This window comes from Bubalus bubalis, chromosome 18 (genome assembly GCF_019923935.1).
Source record: "Bubalus bubalis isolate 160015118507 breed Murrah chromosome 18, NDDB_SH_1, whole genome shotgun sequence".
Taxonomy (NCBI): Eukaryota; Metazoa; Chordata; class Mammalia; order Artiodactyla; family Bovidae; genus Bubalus; species Bubalus bubalis.
Genome location: NC_059174.1, coordinates 42,829,076 through 42,854,312, shown reverse-complemented (window position 1 = coordinate 42,854,312; position 25,237 = coordinate 42,829,076). Strand labels below are relative to the sequence as shown.

General features: G+C 41.8%; 1 protein-coding gene across 4 annotated transcripts in view; it reads right to left on the bottom strand.

The window, feature by feature from the left end:
• The window catches only part of TDRD12 (tudor domain containing 12), a 77,067-nt gene that overhangs the window by 49,106 nt on the left and 2,724 nt on the right, over window positions 1-25,237 (bottom strand). For all 4 annotated transcript variants that reach the window (XM_044932180.2, XM_044932178.2, XM_044932179.2 and 1 more), the window contains exons 2-8: window positions 12,703-12,861; window positions 10,685-10,821; window positions 8,863-8,982; window positions 6,632-6,687; window positions 5,161-5,246; window positions 2,166-2,355; window positions 1,300-1,389 (exon numbers count right to left, since the gene is read on the bottom strand). In XM_044932180.2, coding sequence (XP_044788115.1) covers window positions 1,300-1,389; window positions 2,166-2,355; window positions 5,161-5,246; window positions 6,632-6,687; window positions 8,863-8,982; window positions 10,685-10,821; window positions 12,703-12,771 — 748 coding nt within the window. In that variant the 5' untranslated portion in view covers window positions 12,772-12,861. The remainder of the gene's footprint in view (window positions 1-1,299; window positions 1,390-2,165; window positions 2,356-5,160; window positions 5,247-6,631; window positions 6,688-8,862; window positions 8,983-10,684; window positions 10,822-12,702; window positions 12,862-25,237) is intronic.

The following is a 25,237-nucleotide window of genomic DNA, read 5'->3' as shown; positions in this document are numbered from 1 at the left end:
CCTCACACCTGAAAAACTGGGAGAGAAAAGACTGTAAAATTTTAATAAGTAGGAATCAAAGGTGGTGCTTCCCAGGAGGCGCTAGTGGTAAAGAACCTGCCTGCCAATGCAGGAAATGTGGGTTTGATTCCTGCGTCCAGAAGATCCCCTGGAGTAGGAAGTGGCAACCCACTCCAGTACTCTTGCCTGGAGAATCCTGTGGACAGAGGAGCCTGGCAGGCTACAATCCACAGGGTTGCAAAAGAGTTGGACACGACTGAGCATACACGTAAAGTTTTAGTTTACTAGAGGTTTACTATGGCTCTCTCTGAAGTACTGATAGGTACACATACACCCAGTGTGGGGGTGAGCACAGAGCAGTCACCACAGAGGGTGAGCCGAGCAAGTTTTACTCTCATCCAGTAATTCCAACTCATTCAAGAACTTGTAGATACAGAGTTAAAGACGGGATATTTCTGACTTCATAAATGCCTCTCTCTTATTTTTATGCATCCTATTGCTTAAAATAAAAACCAATCAGATCTTTAGATATAGTCTGATGACAAATAATAACCACTGGTCTATGTCTGGGCTAGAATAAATCAGTCCTACACACAAACAAGTGCCTGTTACGTTCTTTATGTTTCGGCAAAATCCTACAGACTACGAGGCAAATTATCTTTGTCAGCATCTACAGCATTGGAGAAGGCAATGGCAACCCACTCCAGTACTCTTGCCCGGAAAATCCCATGGATGGAGAGGCCTGGTAGGCTGCACTCCATGGGGTCGCTGGGAGTCGGACACGACTGAGCGACTTCACTTTCACTTTTCACTTTCATGCACTGGAGAAGGAAATGGCAACCCACTCCAGTGTTCTTGCCTGGAGAATCCCAGGGACAGGGGAGCCTGGTGGGCTGCCGTCTATGGGGTCGCACAGAGTCGGATACGACTAAAGCGACTTAGCAGCAGCAGCGGCAACAGCATAAACTTCCCTGGTGGCTCAGATGGTAAAGCATCTGCCTACAATGTGGGAGACCTGGGTTTGACCCCCTGGGTTGGGAAGATCCCCTGGAGGAGGGCATGGGAACCCACTCCAGTATCCTTGCCTGGAAAATCCCATGGACAGAGAAACCAGGTAGGCAAGACATGACTGAGCGACTTCACTTTCTTTTCACTTTCTTTCACAGCATAAATCGGTTCCATTAAATTAAGGGAAAAAGAGAGACAGAATTACCACAGCCCTTATAAACAACTCTTACAGTCCTGAGATATTTAAGAGTATTCTTTTATATTGAAATGGAACAAGAGAGGAAAACTCACCCAGGAGCCTACTGGTTGGCCTGAGGTCACCTGCACCCTGGGGCCACGGATGCTCGAGAGACTTTGCTAGAAAAGTTAAACCACATGACTCTGATAAAAAGAATACATTTCAAGATTAAAGCATGAAATAAAACCCAAAATACAAACATGAATTTGTTGTAAATCACCTCTGCTGTATGATTTACAGAACATCTACCACAGGGCAGGGGGGCAATGTGAGGGGACTAAGAAACACGGGTGTAGAGGAAATGTTTACCATTGTTTCCATTGCCCATGACTGACTCTTCTCATATTTTCATGCTAATAAATGGCTCTTTTTCAAAATTCTAAAAAACACCCTTGTTTTGATAATATCGTTAAACTACTAACATACAGACTTCTGAAAATACATGTGCTTGCGCTCAGTCATTAAGTCAAGTCAGACTCTGCGACACCATGGACTGCAGCCCACCAGGCTCCTCTGTCAATGAGATTTTCCAGGAAAGAATACTGGAGTGGTTTGCCATTTCCTTCTCCAGGGGATATTCCTGACCCAGGGATTGAACCCGCATCTCCTGTGTCTCTTGCATGACAGGTGGATTCTTTACCCACCTAGCCACAGAGTGAAAATATAACTCCATGTTAATAAGAAATTAATAACAATCTTTTTTTCTGCTCTCATAAAAACAAACCACAACAGCTCTCTTAGAACCTCAAAACTCAAACCTAACAAACTCACTAGGATTAAAATCTTAAAATATTAAATTCAGAATCAAAGTCTCTGTCTCCATATGGGGAAAAATCGATACAACAATTTATATTAATACACTAAGATTTCTATAAATAAGACAACTTAAGGGAAACATACATAAGTGAAATCCACTCACTTCCCATCCTTTGAGAATCTTTTCCTTGCAAAAACATTGGCCAAAGAGTAAGTGCTGGATTGAGCTTACTGGAAAAGGATGCTGACTTTATATTCAATCTTGGCTTCTCCAAAGAATCAAAGTTCTTATTCTCCATGGGTGACACATAACAAGCGAAGTTCTTTGCAACCAGATCATCGTTAACACAAACCTGTGTAAACATTTCATGAATAAGACAAACACAGTCACGTGACTGTTCAACAAACATGCCGAACTTAACTGAAAATTTTAATCTTCAGAAAAATTATTTTATAGAATACAATTTGACAGAAATTGATCTCGTGACTTCTGCTTTTGTAATGGTGAACTACACACTTCTGGCCAACCTTCTTGAGAAGAAAAACAGGAGAAAATATTTTTAGATAATACCTTTGGATGGACATATATCCAGAAAACATAAAGAACTCTCAAAAAACTCAATTAAAAGAAAACAAAACCAATTTTTAAACGGGCAAAACATAGCAATTAAAAGAGTACAGCATTGGCATAAAAACAGACACATAGTTCAACGGAACAGAAAGATAGCCCAGAAATAAACCCAGATATATATGGTCAATAAAATTACTAAAAAGGAGCTAAGAATATATAATGGAGAAATGACAGTCTCTTCAATAAATTGTGTTGGGAAAACTAGATAGCTACACGCATAACAATGAAACTGTGCCATTAACTCACACCATATACAAACAAACTCAAAATGGATTAGAGACTTGAATATAAGATCTGAAACCATAAGACTCATAGAAGAAAACATAGGTAATAATAAGCTCCTTGACACTGGTCTTGGTGATAATTTTTGGAGTTTGACACCAAAAGCAAAGGCAACAAAAGTGAAAATAAACCAACAGAACTACATACATCAAAACAGAAAGCTTCTTCAGAGCAAAAAAAAGCACCAATAAAACAAAAAGATTTTTAATAAGAGGAAACATCTGTTAAGTCACTTATTATCTGATAGGGGGTTAATATCCAAAATACATAAAAACTCATAAACAATAGTAACAAACAAACTCCCAAATAATCCAATTTAAAAATGGGCAGAGGATCTGAATCGACATTTTTCCAAAGAAGACATGCAGATGGTCAACAGGGACAAGAACAGATGTTCGATATCACTAATCACCAGGGAAATGCAAATCAGAACCATAGTGAGGTATCACTTCACGTCTGTCAGAATGGCTATTGTTAAAAAGACAAGAAACACCCAGGGCAGGTGTTTCAAGGATGTGGAGAAAAAGGAACCCTTAGGCACTATTGGTAGGAATGTAAATTGGCATAGTCACTCCGGAAAACAGTACCAAGGTTCCTTTAGAAATTAAAAACAGAATTACCATACAATCCAGCAATTCCACTTCTGGGTATTTATCTGAAGAAAACAAAAACATTAACTTGAAAAGACACACGCACCTCGGTGTTCACTGCAATGTTATTTACAACAGCCAAAATTATGGAAACAATCTAGTACTCATCGGTGGATGAATGGATTAAAAAAACGTGGTGTATATACACATATACACAATGGGATATTATTTGGCCACAAAAAGAATGAAATCTTTCCATCTGTGACAACATATACTGACCTTAAGAACATTACGCTATATGATATAAGTCAGAGAAAGACAAAAGCTACATAATCTCCACTTCTATGTGGAATCTAAATACGAAACAAAACAAGCTCACAGAGAGAGAACAGACCGGTGATTGCCAGAGCTGGGGTCGGGGGCACAGAGGGAGAAGGTGGTGAAATGGGAGAAGGGAGTCAAAAGGTAAAAACTTTCAATTATAAAATAAATAAGTCACGGGCATATGATGAACAGCAAGATGGCTATAGTTAACAATACTGTATTTCATATTTGAAAGTTGCTAAATCCTGTGATGAGAACAAGAAAAAAAATGCTGTCACTGTGTGGTGAGGGATGTTAACTAGACCCTGTGAATGCATATGTACAAGTATCAAGGCATTGTGCTGTACACTGGCAACTAATATAATGTTGTACATCAATTATACCTCAATTTTAAAAAAGGATAAAAAATTTTTTTAAAGGAGAAAATGAAAATAAATGGGTAAAAGATCTGGATACTTCATTAAAGATATATGGATTGCAAACAGCATATGAAAAGACACTCAAGACCACTACGTCATTGAGTGAGTGAGTGAAGTCGGTCAGTCGTGTCCGACTCTGCGACCCCGTGGACTGCAGCATACCAGGCTCCTCTGTCCATGGGATTTTCCAGGCAAGGGTACTGGAGTGGGCTGCCATTTCCTTTTCCAAGAAGGAAAGTGCATTAGGGAAGCACAAATAAACTGCAATGAGAGACCACTACACACCAATGAGAATGACCATGAAAGGAATGGAGAAGATGTGGAGGAAGTGTAACTCACTGCTGATGGGACTGTACAAGGGTCACTCTGGAAAGCAGTTTGGTAGTCTCTTAACACTTATAAAACCACCCAGAAGGGTGACTCCTGGGTATTTACCCAAGAAAAATGAAAGCACAGGTCCAAGGAAGACTTGCACGTGAAGCGTCACAGGAGTTTCATTTGCACTTGTCCCACAGAGGCCACAGCTCAAAAGTCCATCAGCAAGTGAGTGGATGAACACTGTAGTACATCCAGACAGGGGAGGGTGCTGACAATAAAGGATCAGCGTGCACGCCTCCTAAAAACTGTGTGTGAAAAAAACAAGTTTAAAACAGAGAGAGGAAGAGAACACCCCGGACACATCCCTGTGCTTCCTTTAGCAGCTAGAAAAGAATTGCTGGCCCCATTTATTTTTCTAGCAATTATGACCTCATGCAGCCACTGTCAGTTCTCTCTGCTGAGCCTGCCTCTGCTCTTTAAGAGCCTGAGGTAAGGGCAAGTGTGAATGACACTGTTTTTCTTGTGTGCATTGTTTTATTAAAACAGCATTTTAATAATAATAAAATACTTTAAAAAGACAACTCTTTCACTCACCTTTTCATTTTTCAGAGTTACATAAAGGTAAACCTCAAAAGTATCTTCTTCCACAGCACACAATTTGGCTTCTACCTGGGTAGTCGCTAAATAGCATAAATGAAAACATGAAGAAGATGATGTTAAAAGTATGCTTGAGGGACTTTCCTGGGGGTCCAGTGGTTAAGACTCCGCACCTCCACTGCAGGTCTGAATCCTGGTCGGGGAACTAAGATCCCGCATGCCATGCCTCATGGCCAAAAAATAAGAATGGGTGAAACGACTATGACTATTTGTTAACTACTCATGACTACCCAGTGCCACAATGTCCGAGAGCTTCCTCCCTCAGGAGGGGTCTGGCAGCAGGCAAGCCAAGGTGAAGGCTCTCCAGGCAAAGTCTGCCAAGTGTCCTCTGTCCCCTCAGCCCCCATCCTCCTCTGGCCGCCCTGTGACAGCACCTCGAGCACAGCTCTGGGCCCCCCTTCTTTTCCAGTGATCCCCAAACCCACAGGCCCAGCCAGAGTCTTGCCCGAGTCATTCCACCCTCTGAACGCCTGAAGAGCAGCTCCACGCGTGGGTACCGCCAGGCACGCTGCTCAGTCCACTGATGTGTTCCACTTCCCTCTCACCACAAGCCTTTGAGATAGTGCTGTTACCACTTTACAGGTGAGGAGACCAGGCTCTCAGAAGGCTGCTCAGAGGTAGCAGAATGGTACCCAACCCAAACACTCTGCCTCCTCCAAGTCTGAGTCTCTCGGGGGCCCTGTGGGCTCACAAGGGCCCAAACTACGAAACCAGAGGTGCCCCACCTCCCATTTCTCCAGCAACAATGCCTCTGGCTGCTCCTTCACCCAGACAGCAGGGCAGTGAAGAAGAGGGGCCAGGGCCCCAACAGGCATCAGGATGCAGCCCAGCCATTGCACACCCACTACTCCTCAGCATGACCCTAGAGGCCGCCCAGTTACTTGGCTCAGACTGCCAGGGCTTAGGACAGATGCCACAGAAGAGTCTAATTTACGGCCAACGATTTAAACAGAGAGCACACCAAACAGGTGCTGAGACATTCTATACATCTTCATTAGCAAGGATGGGGACCGCACAGTAAGTACCCACTGACTACTCTTTGCCTTCTAAAAAATAGGCTTTTCATCATTGCTGGTTCAATGAAATGCATGTGAATTATTTTGCAGTGCTGCACTTTTACACAGACTAAGAAAAAGGCATTATCACCGTGTAAGGGTGCCTCACCTACACAGTTCCTTGCTGATTTCACTTGTTAATTACTGATGTCCACATCCATCCCTCAGATTCCAAGGGTACAGAGTCACTGTGATACTTGGAGTGGAAAAAGCTCCATGTGACTTATGAATCTCCCTGAGGGGGGAGGTCAAACAGCGAAGCAAGTGCATCTCAAACCCTTTCCCCAACAGAAGGTGAAACCCCCTTGGGTGTCAGTTCAAAGCAGGCAGCTGAGGTCATGCACTCGCCTTACCTTTCAGGATGTTCTGGAAGTACTGAATAGCTGCACTGTCCCACTTCTTGGCCCGTCTGGAAGAGAACAAAGGCAATCTCATGAAATAAAAGCCAAGGCTAGTCATGCTAACATCACTTTGAAATTACACACTGGATGTTTTAGATATTACACACGGAACATATGATGCAGGAAATGGGGAGTCTAGCTCTGGCCTGGGATGATGACCCCAGCCGCACCCCGCAGTAGGCTTCTCTCCCACCAACTGCTCCGCCAGTGTAGACACTCACTGCGAATGGGCCCTTTGTGGGGCTTCCTATGCTACTGTGCCCACCTCCACGGCATCATCCATCCCAACACTATTGTCCCATTTACCTGCAACACCCGTCTCCCCAGCCAGGGTGCTAGCTCCCCGGAACAGGGACCCTGAGTGAGGAATGCTCAGCACACGCTGGCAAAGCGAGGGCTCCCTACGTGTTGGTTAAACCAAAGTTCTAAGAGTGGCCATGGGGAGCCCAGGCCCTGCTGTCTCATGGTATTCCTCACTCTGATGACTCCCTTTCACTGTGTCCCTTCTCTCCGCATCATCTTGTCCTTTCCTCTGTGTGATACTGTGATTTATAGTAAGACATATAAACTTGGTCATTGTCACTGTTTCTGGCACAGAGCTCAGTGATGAGAGTAATAAAAGGTGTCTTTTGTTATGTTAATGAGGTGACCTGTAGAAAGTGCCTAGGTAACTTAGAGATGAGGGCTGGTTGCCAGGGGAACCAACCTTGTGATTAGAGGGTTGCAACTTTCAATCCCACTCCCTGGACCTTTGGGGAGGGGAGAGGTACTGGAGGTTGAATCAACTGTCAAAGGCCAATGATTTAATCAATCATGACTAGGCAATGAAGCCTCCATAAACACTGAAAATGGACTAGGTTGGGAGATTTTGGGCTGGTGAACACTTGGAAATGTGGGGGAACAGGTGTGACTGGAGGGAAGGCAGCTCATTTCCCCAGACCCTGCCCCATGCATCTCTTCCATCGGGCTGCTCCCGAGTTACTTCATTTAAACTAAACTGGTGAAAATTAGAGTGCACTGTCTTATTGGCGAATTTACCTTAAGAATGTTTGTTGAAGCCAATATGTGTACTCCCTTCTACTCTCAGTCTTTCTCCTGGGGGCATATAATTGGCATACTAGCTGCCCCTAACCGTTCCTCTCTTGATAGCCAGCTAGGTTGTTTCCAAACAATGCTGCACTGTACACTGATGTAGAGATATATACACACACGCATGCACATGTGTACACATGTACCTCTCACACTCACACCCCCCCATCTCGTGATCTGACCACACCGCCAGTGTTTGTATGGGATGGGTCCCTGCACTGGGCAGAGCTGTGTCAGAGTTATGACTGTGATCTTTGCTGCCTTGAATGAGCACTACCTGAGGTCCTGGGGGCAGCGCCCCCCACCCCTGCCCTTGCACTCTGCCTTCCCCCCTCCTCCATCACTGTGGCTTTGTGGGGGATAAAGCTGCAGGAAGCAGCACAGTTCTGATTCAGCTTGCATGGCCTGGTGGTACTGCGTTCTATGTTCTCTCTCAGCTTGGAAGCTGCCTCCGTTACCGATGCTTCTGTGAGGTCTGTGGAGACCCTCCCATCTCCATAGCCCCAGCCCTCATCACCTGTAGTTCCCTTGGTCTGATGAAAACATCACTCTAGCAGCTGCCTTGGGATCCACACCAATAAGATACTAAGCCAGCTGGTAAATTCGCCAATAAGACAGTGCATTCTAATTTTCATTAAAAGCTCCGTGAATGTGAATATGCATAAAAGCACCAACAAAGGTCTGCCAATTCAGTGCCTGAAAAGGTCACAGAGGCTTCCCAGAAGGGAGGGCAGGAGGGAAGAAACAGGGCTGGAGAAGGATGCCCGGACTTTTTGTTAATGCTCCATGATCCGATGTATCCATGTTTCTCTTTACAGTTAGCTTGCCCTTTTTGTAAAAAAAAACCAAACAAACAAACAAAAAAAAACAAAAAACAGAGCTCAGGTCTTACTCTAAACCCCCTACACTGCAGCCTCTGGAGATGGCTGCATGGCCAGGTTTGACAGGATGATTCAGAAGATCCCTTCTGAAGGACAAAGAGACCTTTGAAATCGTTTTAGCACTTCTTATAAAGACTTGATTTCACATAAACTTCCTACACTCAATTTAAGACTTTTACTAATGATTCATCATACATTAGAAACTGTACTTACACAATTTCAGCACTGTCTTCACAGAAGTTAATGTGCAATGTGACAGGTTTTGTGCAGTACAGTCTGAATTTTTTTGCTCTGTAGGGAAGCTGCATAAAAGTTTCTATGGCAACTCGGATGCTTAACAGTGAAACAAAAACAGTTTCATGATTAAAAAATATATATATAACATATTTTTTTAAAGTCCACCTATATAATTAACATACTTAACATAAAACACACAAAATCTGATTCTATTTCTAATACAGCCACCAACAGCAAATGCTTGGAGACATTTGCCCAACAAGGTGAAAACTGGTTTTTGGGGGCAGAGGGAAAAAACCTTACTTTTATATGTATAAAGCACAAAAATACATGTAGTATATAAATACATACAGCACCTAAAAGATACTCAGTAATCTTTGGCATTAAAATTTCATGGCATGGCGGCAGGGAGAGATTAGAAAAATACTGTCTCCTTAGACTGAGAAACACTGGGTAATTATGAACAAACCTGGAGGCAAATTTTATTTAAGATTTTAAAATTTCAGTTTCGATCCACAACCAGAATTACCTTTCAGTTTCTGTAAATAAGCAGATGTTTTCAGAATCACTGTTTGTCAACTCTGCACAAAAGAGCTGATGGACTGCAGTTTGATAAGTAAGTTGTTGCACATTTTTATTTCCATTCTCCTTCATGAAAACGATAGAGCATTTGCACATACAGTTTCGACATCAACATGTTCTCAGGGCCATGTGTGGGTAGCCTGGCCACCTCGTCTCAGTTAAGAGAAAGTGATGGCACTAACCGCCCCTCCAGGCTTCCTTGCTCTAATCAAACAATTCTCTTGCCAAAATCAAACTAAATTTAAAAACCCAAATGCTAATAGGAAATCTCCCAAGCCGTTAATTATCATGTTATTTTTAACAACCAGTATGGCTATAAAGTGAGATGGCTGGATGAGATGGTTGGATGGCATCACCGACTCGATGGACATGAGTTTGAGTAAGCTCTGGGAGTTGGTGATGGACAGGGAAGCCTGGCGTGCTGTAGTCCATGGGATTGCAAAGAGTTGGACTCAACTGAGCAACTGAACTGAACTGAACTGATGGTTATAAAGGTGCAGAAGCACAAGCCGGATAGGCATCGCCTCTCCTGTGAACACTTGCCAGCCTCCTGTGTGGGAGCAGCCTCCTAGTGCAGACTCCCTGTCAGGGTGTCGCCTCTCCTGTAGCTGGGACTGTTCTTTCTCTTTGGGAAGAAAAGTCCTCACATTTACTTATTTATTATTTATTAAACTGACATCCGCTGAAACTGGGGCAGGAACCATGAAAAAATTACCAAAACACCAAGACTGACTTGCTGAGAGTGTTTTCTAGGGAACTGCAACGCGTGGTCCTGGAATCCGCGAGGGTCACTCTGTGACAGTCACACCCTCACTCTGCTAAGTGGGACAACCAGGGACACATGTCCTTCTCTCTGTAATCTGGAGCCGTGCCAGCAAACCATCCTCTGTGTAGTAAAGCAAGGTCTTCCTAAAGGACCCGCTCCATCACTTGAGCAGGGACAGGTCACACCAGGCCAGGCAAACGGCTGGCCAAGAGCACCTGCCCTTTCCAGGAAGGATGGTGGAAGGAGGGCCGGAGCCGCCTGCTGATCCTCATCCCAACCACCTGCTCTTACATTCACTGCTCATAAAACTGGAACCTGCAATCTGCTCTTCTTGAAGCTAAAAAATTCCAGTTTATGACCTCTCATCCCTTTCTTTGAAAATTAACACTCTCCTTCAAAACTGACATTTGTCCCCCCAAAGAGCATAAAGCAAAATAAATATGTACTTACTTTCTGGATTTCACTGGAATGTATCTGGCAAAATCCACAAGGAAACACTCTGTGAGGTAGTGGTCTGCTGAAGACACGATTGACTTAATAACTGCCCTGCACCAGCACTTTAGTTCCTGACAATAAACCACACAAACCTACAAAGGAAGAGGAAAACCTGAGCGTTAAATTCTCTAGTCATACTCAGAAAACTATAAGATGCTCATAAAAGAAATCAAAGGTGACACAAACAGATGGCGAGATATACCACATTCTTGGATTGGAAGAATCAATATTGTGAAAATGACCACACTACCCAAAGCAAACTACATATTCAATGCAATCCCTATCAAATTACCAATGGCATTTTTCACAGAATTAGAACACAAAATTTTACAATTTGCATGGAAACACAAAAGACCATGAATAGCCAAGTCAAGAAAGAAAAATAAAGCTGGAGGAATTAGGCTCCCTGACTTCAAATTATACTACAAAGCCAGTCATCAAAACAGTATGGTACTGGCACCAAAGAAAGAAAGAAAGAAACAGGAATATAGATCAATGGAACAGGATGGAGAGTTCAGATACAAACCCATTACCTACAGTCACCTAATCCATGACAAAGGAAATAAGACTATACAATGGAGGAAAGACAGTCTCTTCGATAAGTGGTGTTGGCCAAACTGGACAGCTACATGTAAAAGAATGAAATTAAAACACTCCCTAACACCATACACAAAAACAAACTCAAAATGGATTAAAGACCTAAATGTAAAACCAGATACTATAAAACTCTTGGAGGAGAACACAGGCATAACAGTCTCTGACATAAAACACAGCAAGATCTTTCAAAATACACCTCCTTGAGTAATAAAAATAAAAACAAACAAATAGACCTAGTTAAACATAAAAGCTTTTGCAAAGAAAAGTGAAAGTTGCTCACTGTGCCCGACTCTTTGCAACCCCATTAACTATACAGTCTGTGGAATTCTCCAGGCCAGAACACTGGAGTGGGTAGCCCTTCTCTTCTCCAGGAGATCTTCCCAACCCAGGGATCAAACCCAGGTCTCCCATATTGCAGGCAGATTCTTTACCAGCTGAGCCACAAAGGAAGCCCAAGAATACTAGAGTGGGAAGTCTATCCCTTCTCCAGCAGATCTTCCTGACCAGGGTGAACCAGGGTCTCCTGCATTGCAGGCGGATTCTTTACCAACTGAGCTATGGGAAGCCATAAACAAAATGAGAAGACGACCCTTAGAATGGGAGAAAATATTTGCAAACAAAGCAACCGATGAGGGATTAATCTCCAAAATATACAAACAGCTCATGCAGCTCAATATCAAACAAACAAACAATCCAATCAAAAAGTGAGCAGAAGATCTTAATAGACATTTCTCCAAAGAATATATATAGATGATTAAAAAGCACATGAAAAGATGCTCAATACCACTAATAATTAGAGAGATACAAATCAAAACTACAGTAAGATATCACCTCACACTGGTCAGAATAGCCATCTCTGAAAAATCTAAAGATAATAAATGCTGGAAAGGGTGTGGAGAAAAGGGAACTCTCCCACTGTTGGTGGGAATGTACATGGTAATAGCCACCGTGAGAACAGTATGGAGGCTCCCTAAAAACTAAAAATAGAGCTACCATATGATCCAGCAATCCCACTGCTGGGCTTATATCCAGAGAAAACCATAATTTGAAAAGATACATGTACCCCAATGTTCATTGCAGCACCAGATTGGAAATTCCAAGCTCGCTCTGCTAAGGTCCCTGTGATGGATCTAGAATAATCCTCTGGTTCCCAGCCCCAGGATCATGGCCCCAGTGACTGGGTTTACATGACACTCCATCTCCTGTTGCCCCATGTGAACCTAACATAACTACTACTTTTCGTGACTATGCAATCAAAAGAACCTAATACCAAACAGTAATTAGAAGCAACCGAAACACCAACTTAGCTGCCAAAACAGTCTACATTTTGAGTAGTATTTCAAGACACAGTGTTCAAAGCACATTCAGATACATACCTGCCCTTCTTCCAACTTTAGTGGTTTTATTTCTATATCTTGACACATGCTGTTATAGAAGTCATTCATGGCACTATTTAGTTTTTGATAGTCAACTTCATGATCTAAAAAGGGACTACACCCTTTTATAACAACCCAGAAGCAACCTGGATCTTCAATCTGTAAAAATTTCAAAAGACAAACAAAACAATCCATCATTTAGAAGTGGAACTATAAAACCTCAGAATCACAGCAACTGTTTCAACATTAAGTGCTTTAACAAATTCTTGATGAGTACCTCTGTCTTACAGGGTTAGGACAGAAGATAAAAGACCTTCAATATATATGTATATCAAATTATCACCTTGTATACCTTGAACTTATAAAACATGATATGTCAACTCTACTTCAATAAAACTGGGAAAAAAGATGAAAGATGTAAACACAAAAATGTAAAACATGTAACCAATAATATGTAAGTAACTCTATTGATTTTTTGTAATTTTAAGTTGTCTACTGTGATTCAAAAAGCAAAGACCAACATCTTTGATCAGTATTTTGAAAATATTCATAATAAAATACAAAAGCAAGGTTCAAGACAATGTTTTCAGTATTCCATCTCTTTTGTAAGAAAGAGAAGAAAATATGAATGCATGTACATTCTGCTCATTTTTCAAAGAAACAAATGGTGGCAAATAAAAAAAAATACAAATTATTACCTACAGAGGAAGCCAAGAATGGGGTAGAAGGGATACGAATGAAAGTCAGAGTTCTCTGTTCAGAGGATAAGAATAGATATCATCTATTAGTGTCATTAAAAAATAAGATTTTCATCATTAGATGAAAAATAAAAGAAATTATGAGAGAAAGAAAAATAAGAGAAAATAAAATGAAATTGAAATAAAAGAAAAAGACAGTGAAGGACAGGGAAGCCTGGCATGCTGCAGTCCATGGGGTCGCAAAGAGTCAGACACAACTGAGTCAGTGAAGAACCACAAGCGTTGGCTCTCTTTGACATCCATCACAGGAAAACGGAGTTTGGAGCAGGAGTCCTACCAAGTTAAGGAGGCTCAGTAAACACCTCAGGCTCCCTCACAGAACCCCTGCAGTGTTAGGCCTGAGAAATAAAGACCATGTTTCAGGACAAACACAACATGCTCTGTCATCAAGGGGAAAAGCAGTCAGTCAGTTCAGATGCTCAGTAGTGCCCGACTTTGTGATCCCATGGACTGCAGCATGCCAGGCCTCCCTGTCCATCACCAACTCCCAGAGCTTGCTCAAACTCATGTCCATTGAGTCAGTGATATCATCCAACCATCTCATCCTCTGTTGTCCCCTCTTCCTTCCGCCATCAATCTTTCCCAGCATCAGGGTCTTTTCAAATGAGTCAGTTCTTCGCCTCAGGTGGCCAAAGGATTGGAGTTTCAGCTTTAGCATCAGTCCTTCCAATGAATATTCAGGACTGATTTCTTTTAGGATTGAATGGTTTGATCTCCCTGCAACCCAAGGGATTCTTAAGAGTCTTCTCCAACACCACAGTTCAAAAGCATTAATTCTTCGGCGCCCAGCTTTCTTTAGAGTCCAACTCTCACATCCATACATGACCACTGGAAAAAACCATAGCTTTGACTAGATGGACCTTTGTTGGCAAAATAATGTCTCTGCTTCTTGATATGCTATCTAGGTTTGTCATAGCTTTTCTTCCAAGGAGCAAGTGTCTTTTAATTTCATGGCTACAGTCACCATCTGCAATGATTTTGGAGCCCAAGAAAATAATGTCTCTCACTGTTTTCATTGTTTCCCCATCTATTTGCCATGAAGTGATGGGACCGGATGCCATGATCTTCGTTTTTTGAATGTTGAGTTTTAAGCCAGCCTTTTCACTCTCCTCTTTGACTTTCATCAAGAGACTCTTTAGTTCTCTTCGCTTTCTGCCATAAGGGTGGTGTCATCTGCATATCTGAAGTTATTGATATTTCTCCCGGCAATCTTGATTCCAGCTTGAGCTTTAGGCAGCCCAGCATTTTGCGTGACGTACTCTGCATATAAATTAAATAAACAGGATGACAATATACAGCCTTGACATATTCCTTACCCAATTTTGAACCAGTTGGTTGCTCCATGTGCAGTTCTAACTGTTGCTTCTTGACCTGCCTACAGGTTTCTCAGGAGGCAGGTAAGGCGGTCTGATATTCCCATCTCTTAAAGAATTTTCCAAAGTTTGTTGTGATCCACACAGTCAGAGGCTTTTAGTACAGTCAATGGAGAAGTAGATGTTTTTCTGTAATTCTCTTGCTTTTAATATGATCCAACAGATGTTGGCAATTTGATCTCTGGTTCCTCTGCCTTTTCTGAATCCAGCTTGAACACATGGAAGTTCTTGGTTCACGTACTGTTGAAGTCTGGCTTGGAGAATTTTGAGCATTATTTCGCTACAGTGTGAGATGAGTGCAACTGCGTGGTAGTTTGAACATTCTTTGGCACTGCCTTTCTTCGGGACTGGAATGAAAAAACTGACCTTTTCCAGTCCTGTGGCCACTGCTGTGTTTTCCAAATTAGCTGATGTATTGAGCGCAACACTTTAACAGCATCATCTTTTAGGATTTGAAATAGCTCAACTGGAATTCCATCACCTCCACTAGCTTTGATTGCAGTGATGCTTCCTAATGCCCACTTGACTTCAGACTCTAGGATGTCTGGCTCTAGCTGAGTGATCACACCATCATGGTTACCTGGGTCATTAAGATATTTTTTTATAGTTCTGTGTACTCTTGCCACCTCTTCTTCCTGCTTCTATTAGGTCCATACTGTTTCTGTCCTTTTATTGAGCCCATCTTTGCATGAAATGTTCCCTTGGTATCTCTAATTTTCTTGAAGAGATTTCTAGTATTTCCCATTCTACTGTTTTCCTCTATTCCTTTGCAGTGATTATTTAGGAAGGCTTTCTTATCTCTCCTTGCTATTCTTTGGAATTCTGCATTCAGATGGATGTATCTTTCCTTTTCTCCTTTGCTTTTCACTTCTCTTCTTTTCTCAGCTATTAGTAAGGCCTCCTCAGACAACTATTTTGCCTTTTTGCATTTCTTTTTCTTGGGGATGGTTTTGATCACCACCCCCGTACCACGTTACAGACCTCCATCCATAGTTCTTCAGGCACTCTGTTAGATCTAATTCCTTGAATCTATTTGTCACATCCACTGTATAACCGTAAATGATTTGATTAAGGTCCTACCTGAATGGCCTAGTAGTTTTCCCTACCTTCTTCAGGTTAACTCTGAATTTGGCAGTAAGGAGTTCATGATCTCGGCCACAGTCAGTTCCCGGTCTTGTATTTGCTGACTGTATAGAGCTTCTCCATCTTTAGCTGCAAAGAATATAATCAATCTGATTTCAGTATTGACCATCTGGTGAGGTCCGTGTGTAAAGTCGTCTCTTGTGCTGTTGGAAGAGGGTGTTTGCTATGACCAGGGCATACTCTTGGCAAAACTGTTAGCCTTTGCCCTGCTTCATTTTGTACTTCAAGGCCAAACTTGCCTGTTACTCTAGGTATCTCTTGATATCCTACTTTTGCATTCTAGTACCCTATGATGAAGACGACATCTTTTTTTGGTGTTAGTTCTAGAAGGTCTTGTAGGTCATCAGAGAACTGTTCAACTTCAACTTCCTTGGCATTAGTGGTTGGGACATAGACTTGGATTACTGTGATATTGAATGGTTTGCCTTGGAAACGAACAGAGATCATTCTGTCATTTTTGAGATTGCATCCGAGTACTGCATTTTGGACTCTTCTGTTGACTATGAGGGCTCCTCCATTTCTAATAAGGGATTCTTGCCCACAGCAGTAGATATAATGGTCATATGAATTAAATTCTCCCATTCTAGTCCATTTTAGTTCATTGATCCTAAAATGTCTATGCTCACTTTTGCCATCTCCTGTTTGACCATTTCCAACTTGCCTTGGTTCACGGACCTAACATTCCAGGTTCCTATGCAATATTGTTTTTTACAGCATCGGACTTTACTTCCATCACCAGTCACATTCACAACTGGGCACTGTTTCTGCTTTGGCTCAGCCTCTTCATTCCTTCTGGAGCTGTTTCTCCACACTCCTGCAGTAGCACACTGGGTACCTACTGACCTGGGGAGTTCATCTTTCAGTGTCATGTCTTTTTGCCTTTTCATACTGTTCATGGGGTTCTCAAGGCAAGAATACTAAAGTGGTTTACTATTCCCTTTTCCAGGGACCATGTTTTGTCAGAACTCTCCACCATGACCCATCTGTCCTGGGTGGCCCTACATGGCATGGCTCATAGTTTCATTGAGTTAGACAAGGCTGTGATCCATGTGATCAGTTAGGTTAGTTTTCTGTGATTGTGGTTTTCATTCTGTCTGCCCTCTGATGAAAGAGGGTAAGAGGCTTGTGGAAGTTTTCTGACAGGAGGGACTGGCTGTGGGGGAATCCGGGTCTTGCTCTGATGGGTGGGGCCATGCTCAGTAATGCCAAAGAATGTTCAAACTACTGCACAATTGCACTCATCTCACACACCAGCAAAGTAATGCTCAAAATTGTCCAAGCAAGGCTTGAACAGTATGTGAACTGTGAACTTCCAGAGTTCAAGCTGGATTTAGAAAAGGCAGAGGAGCTAGAGATCAAATTGCCAAAACCTGCTGGATCATCAAAAAAGCAAGAGAGTTCTAGAAAAACATCTACTTCTGCTTTATTGACTATGCCAAAGCCTTTGACTGTGTGGATCCCACAAACTGTGGAAAATTCTTCAAGAGATGGGAATACCAGACCACCTGACCTGCCCACTGAGAAATCTGTATGCAGGTGAGGAAGCAACAGTTAGAACTGGACATGAAACAACAGACTGGTTCCAAATCAGGAATGGGGTCCATCAAGGCCGTATACTGTAACCCTGCTTATTTAACTTATATGCAGAGTACATCATGAGAAATGCTGGGGTGGATGAAGCACAAGCTGGAATCAAGACTGCCAGGAGAACTATCAATAACCTCAGATATGCAGATGGCACCACACTTATGGCAGAAAGCAAAAAAGAACTAAAGAGCCTTTCAATGAAAGTGAAAGAAGAGAGTGAAAAACTTGGCTTAAAATCCAACATTCAGAAAAGTAAGATCATGGCATCTGGTCCCATCACCTCACGGCAAACAGATGGAAAAACAATGGAAACAGTGAGAGACTTTATTTGCTTGGGCTCCAAAATCACTGCACATGGTGACTGCAGCCATGAAATTAAAAGACACTTGTTCCTTGGAAGAAAAGTTATGACCAACCTAGACAGTATATTAAAAAGCAGAGACATTACTTTGCCAACAAAGGTCCATCTAGTCAAAGCTATGGTTTTTCCAGTAGTCATGTATGGATGTGAGACTTGGACTATAAAGAAAGCTGAGTGCTGAATAATGGATGCTTTTGAACTATGGTGTTGGAAAAGACTCTTGAGAAGTCCCTTGGACAGCAAGGAAATCAAACCAGTCCATCCTAAAGGACACACTCTTGAATATTCATTGGAAGGACTGATGCTGAAGCCGAAACTCCAATACTCTGGCCACCTGAGGCAACGATTGACTCATTTGAAAAGACCCCGATACTGCGAAAGATTGAAGGCAGGAGGAGAAGGGGATGATAGAAGATGAGATGGTTGGATGGCATCACCAACTCAATGGACATGAGTCTGAGTAAACTCTGGGAGTTGGTGATGGACAGGGAAGCCTGGCGTGCTGCAGTCCATGGGGTCAGAAAGAGTCAGACACGAGTGAACTGAACTGCTCTATAAATCTTTAATCCAATTTTCTGTTTATGGTTGGGGCTGTGTTCCCTCCCTGTTAGTTTGGCCTGAGGCCAAACTATGTAGGGGTAATGGCTGTAACGGCGACCTCCTTCAAAAGGACTTATGCCAGCATGCCGAGGCTCCCAGGACTGCTGCATTCAGTGCCCCTGACCCGGCAGCAGCCCACTGTCGACACACGTCTCCGCCAGAGACTCCTGGACACTCACAGGCAAGTCTGGCTCAGTTTCCTGTGGGGTCATTACTCCTTTTTCCTGGGTCCTGATGCACACGAGGTTTTGTGTGTGCCCTCCAAGAGTCTGTTTCCCCAGTCATGTCGTAGTTCTGTAATCAAATTCAACTGGCCTTCAAAGTCAAATTCCCTGGAGGTTCTCAGTCCCTTTGAAGGATCCACAGGTTGGGAAATCTGTTGTGCGTCCTAGAACTTTCCTAACAGTGCAAGAACTTCTTTGGTATAATTGTTTTTCAGTTTGTGGGTCATTTGCTGAGGGGCTCTATGGTGGAGCTAATGGCAACCTCCTCTAAGAGGATTTATGCCACGCGCTGTGCCTCCCAGGTCTGCTGCAGCCAGAGCCCCTCTCCCCGTGGCAGTCACTGCTGACCTGTGCCTCCACAGGAGACACTCAAACACTCAAAGGTAGGTCTGGCTCAGTCTCTGTGGGGTCTCTGGGTCCTAGTGCACACAAGGTTTTGTTTGAGCCCTCCGAGCATCTCTGGTGGGTATGGGGTTTGATTCTAAACATGATTTCACCCCTCCTAACTTCTTGTCTATGCCAAAGGCTTTGACTGTGTGGATCACAATAAACTGGAAAATCCTGAGAGATGGGAATACCAGACCACCTGACCTGCCTCTTGACAAACCTATATGCAGGTCAGGAAGCAACAGTTAGAACTGGACATGGAACAACAGACTGGTTCCAAATAGGAAAAGGAGTACGTCAAGGCTGTATATTGTCACCCTGCTTATTTAACTTATATGCAGAGTACATCATGAGAAATGCTGGGCTGGAAGAAGCACAAGCTGGAATCAAGATTGCCGGGAGAAATATCAATAACCTCAGATATGCAAATGACACCACCCTTATGGCAGAAAGTGAAGAGGAACTAAAAAGCCTCTTAATGAAAGTGAAAGAGGAGAGTGAAAAAGTTGGCTTAAAGCTCAACATTCAGAAAACTAAGATCATGGCATCCGGTCCCATCATTTCATGGGAAATAGATGGGGAAACAGTGGAAACAGTGTCAGACTTTATTTTTAGGGGCTCCAAAATCACTGTGGATGGTGATTGCAGCCATGAAATTAAAAAACGCTTAATCCTTGAAAGCAAAGTTATGACGAACCTAGATAGCATATTAAAAAGCAGAGATATTACTTTGCCAACAAAGGTCCATCTAGACAAGGCTATGGTTTTTCCAGTGGTCATGTATGGATGTGAGAGTTGGACGGTGAAGAAAGCTGAGTGCTGAAGAATTGATGTTTTTGAACTGTGGTGCTGGAGAAGACTCCTGCAAGTCCCTTGGGTGCAAGGAGATCCAACCAGTCCATTCTAAAGGAGACCAGTCCTGGGTGTTCTTTGGAAGGACTGATGCTGAGGCTGAAACTCCAATACTTTGGCCACCTCATGTGAAGAGTTGACTCATTGGAAAAGACCCTGATGCTGGGAGGAATTTGGGGCAGGAGGAGAAAGGGACAACTGAGGATGAGGTGGCTGGATGGCATCACTGACTCGATGCACATGAGTCTGGGTGAACTCCGGGAGTTGGTGATGGACAGGGAGGCCTGGCGTGCTGCGATTCATGGGGTTGCAAAGAGTCGGACACAACTGAGCGCCTGAACTGAACTGAACGTCTTGTTGGGCCTCCTCCTTTGCCCTTGGACGTGGGTATCTTTTTTTGGTGGGATCCAACATTCTCCTGTTGATGGTTGTTCAGCAGTGAGTTCCAATTTTGGAGTTCTCACAGGAGGAGATGAGAGCATGTCCTTCTACTCCACCATCTTAAGCTCATCTTAAGAGGTCTCCAAAGTTCTATAAACCAAGCCCCCCAAAGACTGATTATACAGTGGCTCCCTATTACAACCCCCAGTGTAGCATGAACAATATTAGAGAAGCAAAAAAATGAGCATGTGCTGCAAGGCCAAGCAAACAGCAGAAATTGAACCCAAGACTGCCCAGATGGTGAAGTGAACAGAAATTGAACCCAAGACTGCCCAGATGGTGAAGTGAACAGCATGCATGTGTGCTAAGTCGCTTCAGTTGTGTCTGACTCTTTGCTCCCTATGGACTGTAGCCCTCTAGGCTCCTCTGTACATGGGATTCTCCAGGCAAGAATACTGGAGTTGATTGCCATGCCCTCCTCTAGAGGATCTTTCCAGCCCAGGGATCTAACCCACGTCTCTTACATCTCCTGCATTGGTAGGTTGGTTCTTTACCATTAGTGCCACCTAGGAAGCCCCTGAAGTTGTATAGGCAGGGACTTAAAAGCAGTTATTATAATACCATGTTCAAAAACTTAAAAGATAAGACTGCTGTAGAGACCTTTTTTTTTTATTTAAAGAAGAATCTCACAAAAGAAAAGAAAACTTAAAAAAAATAAACCTTTGGAAAACAGCAATTCTAGAACTGAAAATTAAAACAAAACAAAAATTTATTAGTGATGTGTTTACCATGCCTACTCAGTAACATTGTGCTGGAGGTCCCACAGTAAGACAAGAAAAAGATGTGGGCTTCCCTGGTGGCTCAGTGGTGAAGAATTCACCTGCCAGTGCAGACGACATGGATTTGATCCCTCATCGGGAGGATCCCGCACCCCGTGGAGCAACTCAGCTCACGTACCACAGCTCCTGAGCCCATGCGCTCTACAGTCCATGCTCTTCAACAAAAGAAGCCACCACATCACAACTAGAGGAGCCTCTGCTCGCCACAACTAGAGAAAAGCCCATGAGCAATGAAGACCCAGGACAGCTAAAAATAAGTAATTACAAAATAAACATTGTTAGGAAAATCAGAAAAGAAGAAAGAAAAGTATCTCTATTCACAATAAGAATATATATGGAGAAAATTATAAGGAGCCTACAGAAAATACACTAGAACTGATATGTGACTTTAACAAGGTTTCGGGGTACAAGGTCATATAATAAATACAACTGTATGTCTACATTAAAAATTGGAAATTTAAATATAAAAAACAGTGCCATTTGCAACAGTACCAAAAAGCAGGAATTACCTAGAAAGAAATCGAACAAAATTTGTAAGCTAAAAGGTACAAAACACTGATGAAATAAATCAAAGAAGGCCTGTAATGCAGATATACTGTATCCATGGAATGTTAAGATTCTGATTTCCCCTCAAAATGAGTTAAGAAATCAACGAACTATTTCTGAAATTCTTATTGAAAGGCCAGTGGAACTAGAACAGTGCCTATAATTCTGAAAAAGAACAACACAGTTGGAACACTCACACTATCTGATTTTGAGGCTTAATATAAAGCTGCAGCAATCAGAACTGTGTGGTACTGGAGAATTCAAATATATAAATCAACAGAACAGAAACAGAATCACACATATGTGCTCAACTGATTTTCAATAATGGCACAAAGGCAATTCAATGGAAGAAGGATAGTTTTTTTCAACAAATGATGCTGAAAAAATTAGACATATATGCAAAAAAAATGAACCTTGATCCATTCCTCCCAACGTATATAAAAATTAACTCCAAGGGATCATTTATCTAAAAGTAAAATATAAGACTATAAAAATTTTTTGAGGAATACATGGGGTGAAATCTTTGTGACTGTGGGTTAAGCAAAGATTTCTTAGATAAAACACCAAAAGTACAATCTGTATAAGCAAAAATTGATAAACTGGACTTAATCTGAATTTAAACCTTCTTTTAAATTTAAAGCTCTTTGAAAGATATTGTTAGAGGAATGAGGAGATAAGCCACAAACTGGGGCAATATTTACAAGTCACATATCCAAAGAACTTCATCCAGAATACGTAAAGAACTTTTCAAAGTCAATAAGAAAACAAACCGCCATGTCAGAAGAATGGGCAGATCTGAACAGATACTTGACAAAAAAAGACAGATGCATGGGAAAAACAAGCACATGGAAACATGATTTAGAAACAACTCAAGTAGCCTTCAACTGGTGATCCTATAAACAGTCACTTATCCACACAACAGAATACTACTCAACCCTAAAAAGTGCCACAATGTAGATAAGCCTCTAATGCCTTACGGTAAGTCAAAGCAGCCGAACTCAAAGGCTATATACCATTGTGATTCCATGTGTACAATCCCATTTTTATGACATTCTGAAAAAGGCAAAATTAACAAGGACAGAAGACAGATCAGTGGTTGCCAAGGACGAGAGGTGGGGAAAAGGAACAATCCAAAGGAGCACAAGACAATTTCAGGGTGTGAAGAACCTGTTCTCTGTGTTGATCATGGTGGTGACTACATGACTATGCATTTTTCAAAATACCACAGAACTCTACATTAAAAATAATAAAACATTTTATGAGTGAAAAAGATACAAGGCAAATATGGCAAAATGTTAAAATTTGGCAAAGCTAGGTGGCAGATGTCCAGGTGTTTATAATAGTTTCTATGCTTTTTTATATGTCTAAAGTATTTCCTGATAAAAAAGTTACATTTTTAAATTATTTTTACTCAAAAGTAATGATTTTTTAATGATAAAAAAGAACTTCTTATCCTCTGATGTGGCATCACCTATGCAGTATTTTTTACTAAAAATGTCCAACCTGAACACCATCATGAGGAAACTGACAGACAAATTCAACTTGAAGGGTATTTTGCAAAGCCTAGCAGGAGTAATTCTGTTTCAATGACATCAAAGGTACAAAAAAGCCAGAGAACTAACCCTAAATAAAGGAGATTAAAAGGTCATGACAACTAAATGTAATGTATAATTTTCTATTGGATCCTGGATCAGAGAAAACAAGTTATAAAACATATTCCCTGAACAACTGGAGAAATTTGAGTATGGACTACGTATTAGGCAGTATTGTATCGACATTACATTTCTCAAGTATGATAATTTATGTAAGAGAAAGTCTTCTGTTCTTAAGAAACACATGCATAAGTATTTAGAGTTCACAACTAATTCTCAAATGGTTCAACAAAAGAAGTCAACAATTCTATAAAATAAAGAAATATGGGCTTCCCCATTGGCTCAGTGGTAAAGCCTGCAATACAGGAGTCGCAGGAGATGTGAGCTTGATCCCTGGGTGGAAAGATCCCCTGGAGCAGGACATGACAACCCACTCCAGTATTCTTGCCTAGAGAATCCCATGGACAGAGGAGCCTGGTAGGCTACAGTCCCTAGGGTCACAAAGAGTCAGACATGACTGAAGTGACTTAGCATGCATAAAGAAATGTGCAAATATGTGTAAAAATGTTAACAAAAAATCTGCAAAAATGTTAACAATTGTTGATGCTAGGTATAGAGTGTATGCTTATTCTCAAATATTGCTTTTGTAACCTGTTTTCAAGGAATTTGAAACTTCAAAATACCACGTTGGAGAAAGATGTTTTTAAAAAATTTTAGACATTAAAAATTTTTTAAGGCACCATAGATACTTTGGAGTTTCTAGAATGTTTAAATTTTTTTTAAAAAATCTGCTACTAAAGAAAAACAGACTCACAGATACAGGAAACAAGCTAGTTGTTACTAGTCGGGAGAGGGAAGTGGGGCCAAAATAGGAGTAAAGGATGAGACACAAATTACTATGTGTAAAATACATAAGCAACAAGGATATTTTGTATAGCACAAGAAATTACAGCCATTATTTTGTAATAACTTTTAATGGAACATGATCTATAAAAATACAGAATCACTCCTGAAACTAATAAAATACTATAAACTAAAAAAAATCTGCTACTAGAACCTTAAAAATGTACAAAGGGTCAGTTTTACCAGCCAGAAAAATTACATCAAACTGCAACTTTGTCCCTGTGCTCACTTTCTGGGCTGGGCTCACAATTCCTGCCACCTCCACCTCTTTTTTTTTTTAATCAATTAATTTATTTTAATTGGAGGCTAATTATTTTACAATATTGTAGTGGTTTTTGCCATACATTGACATGAATCAGCCATGGGTTTACATGTGTTCCCCATCCTGAACCCCCACTCCCACCTCCCTCCCCATCCCATCCCTCAGGGTCACCCCATCCCTCAGGGTCATCCTATCCACCTCTTACACCAAGGTCAAGGCCTCCTGCTTCCCGCCAGCACCATAGGCAAAGCTGCCCACATTCAGTCATCACCTTACACGTTTTTTTCCCCTGCATGTCTACATAATTTCCATTAGATAAATCCCGACCCAGGTACTGAACCCACGTCTCCCACACTGCAGGCAGATTCTTTACCATCTGAGGCACCAGGGAAGCCCTTCGAAAAATATTATCTGTAAAATTTTGGTCCACTTTCTTCTCCTCACCTCTACCATTCAAACTCGAATACTTTGCTTTTACTCAAGTACAAGTAGAATTAGCTATCCGGCATGAGAAATACCTCACACCATTAAATTAATATGATTTAATTGAATTAAAGTATGTTATTATTTCTCAGGAATAGTAACTTATCTTTCCTACCTGTGGTTTTCCTTTATCTTCATTTATCTGAGTAACTATGTAATGAGTGTGTCTTTTCCCACATTCAGTAACAGGAGTGGGTTAAGTGTCATTTAGAACAACAGTACCAAGGCTCATCATTAATCATTA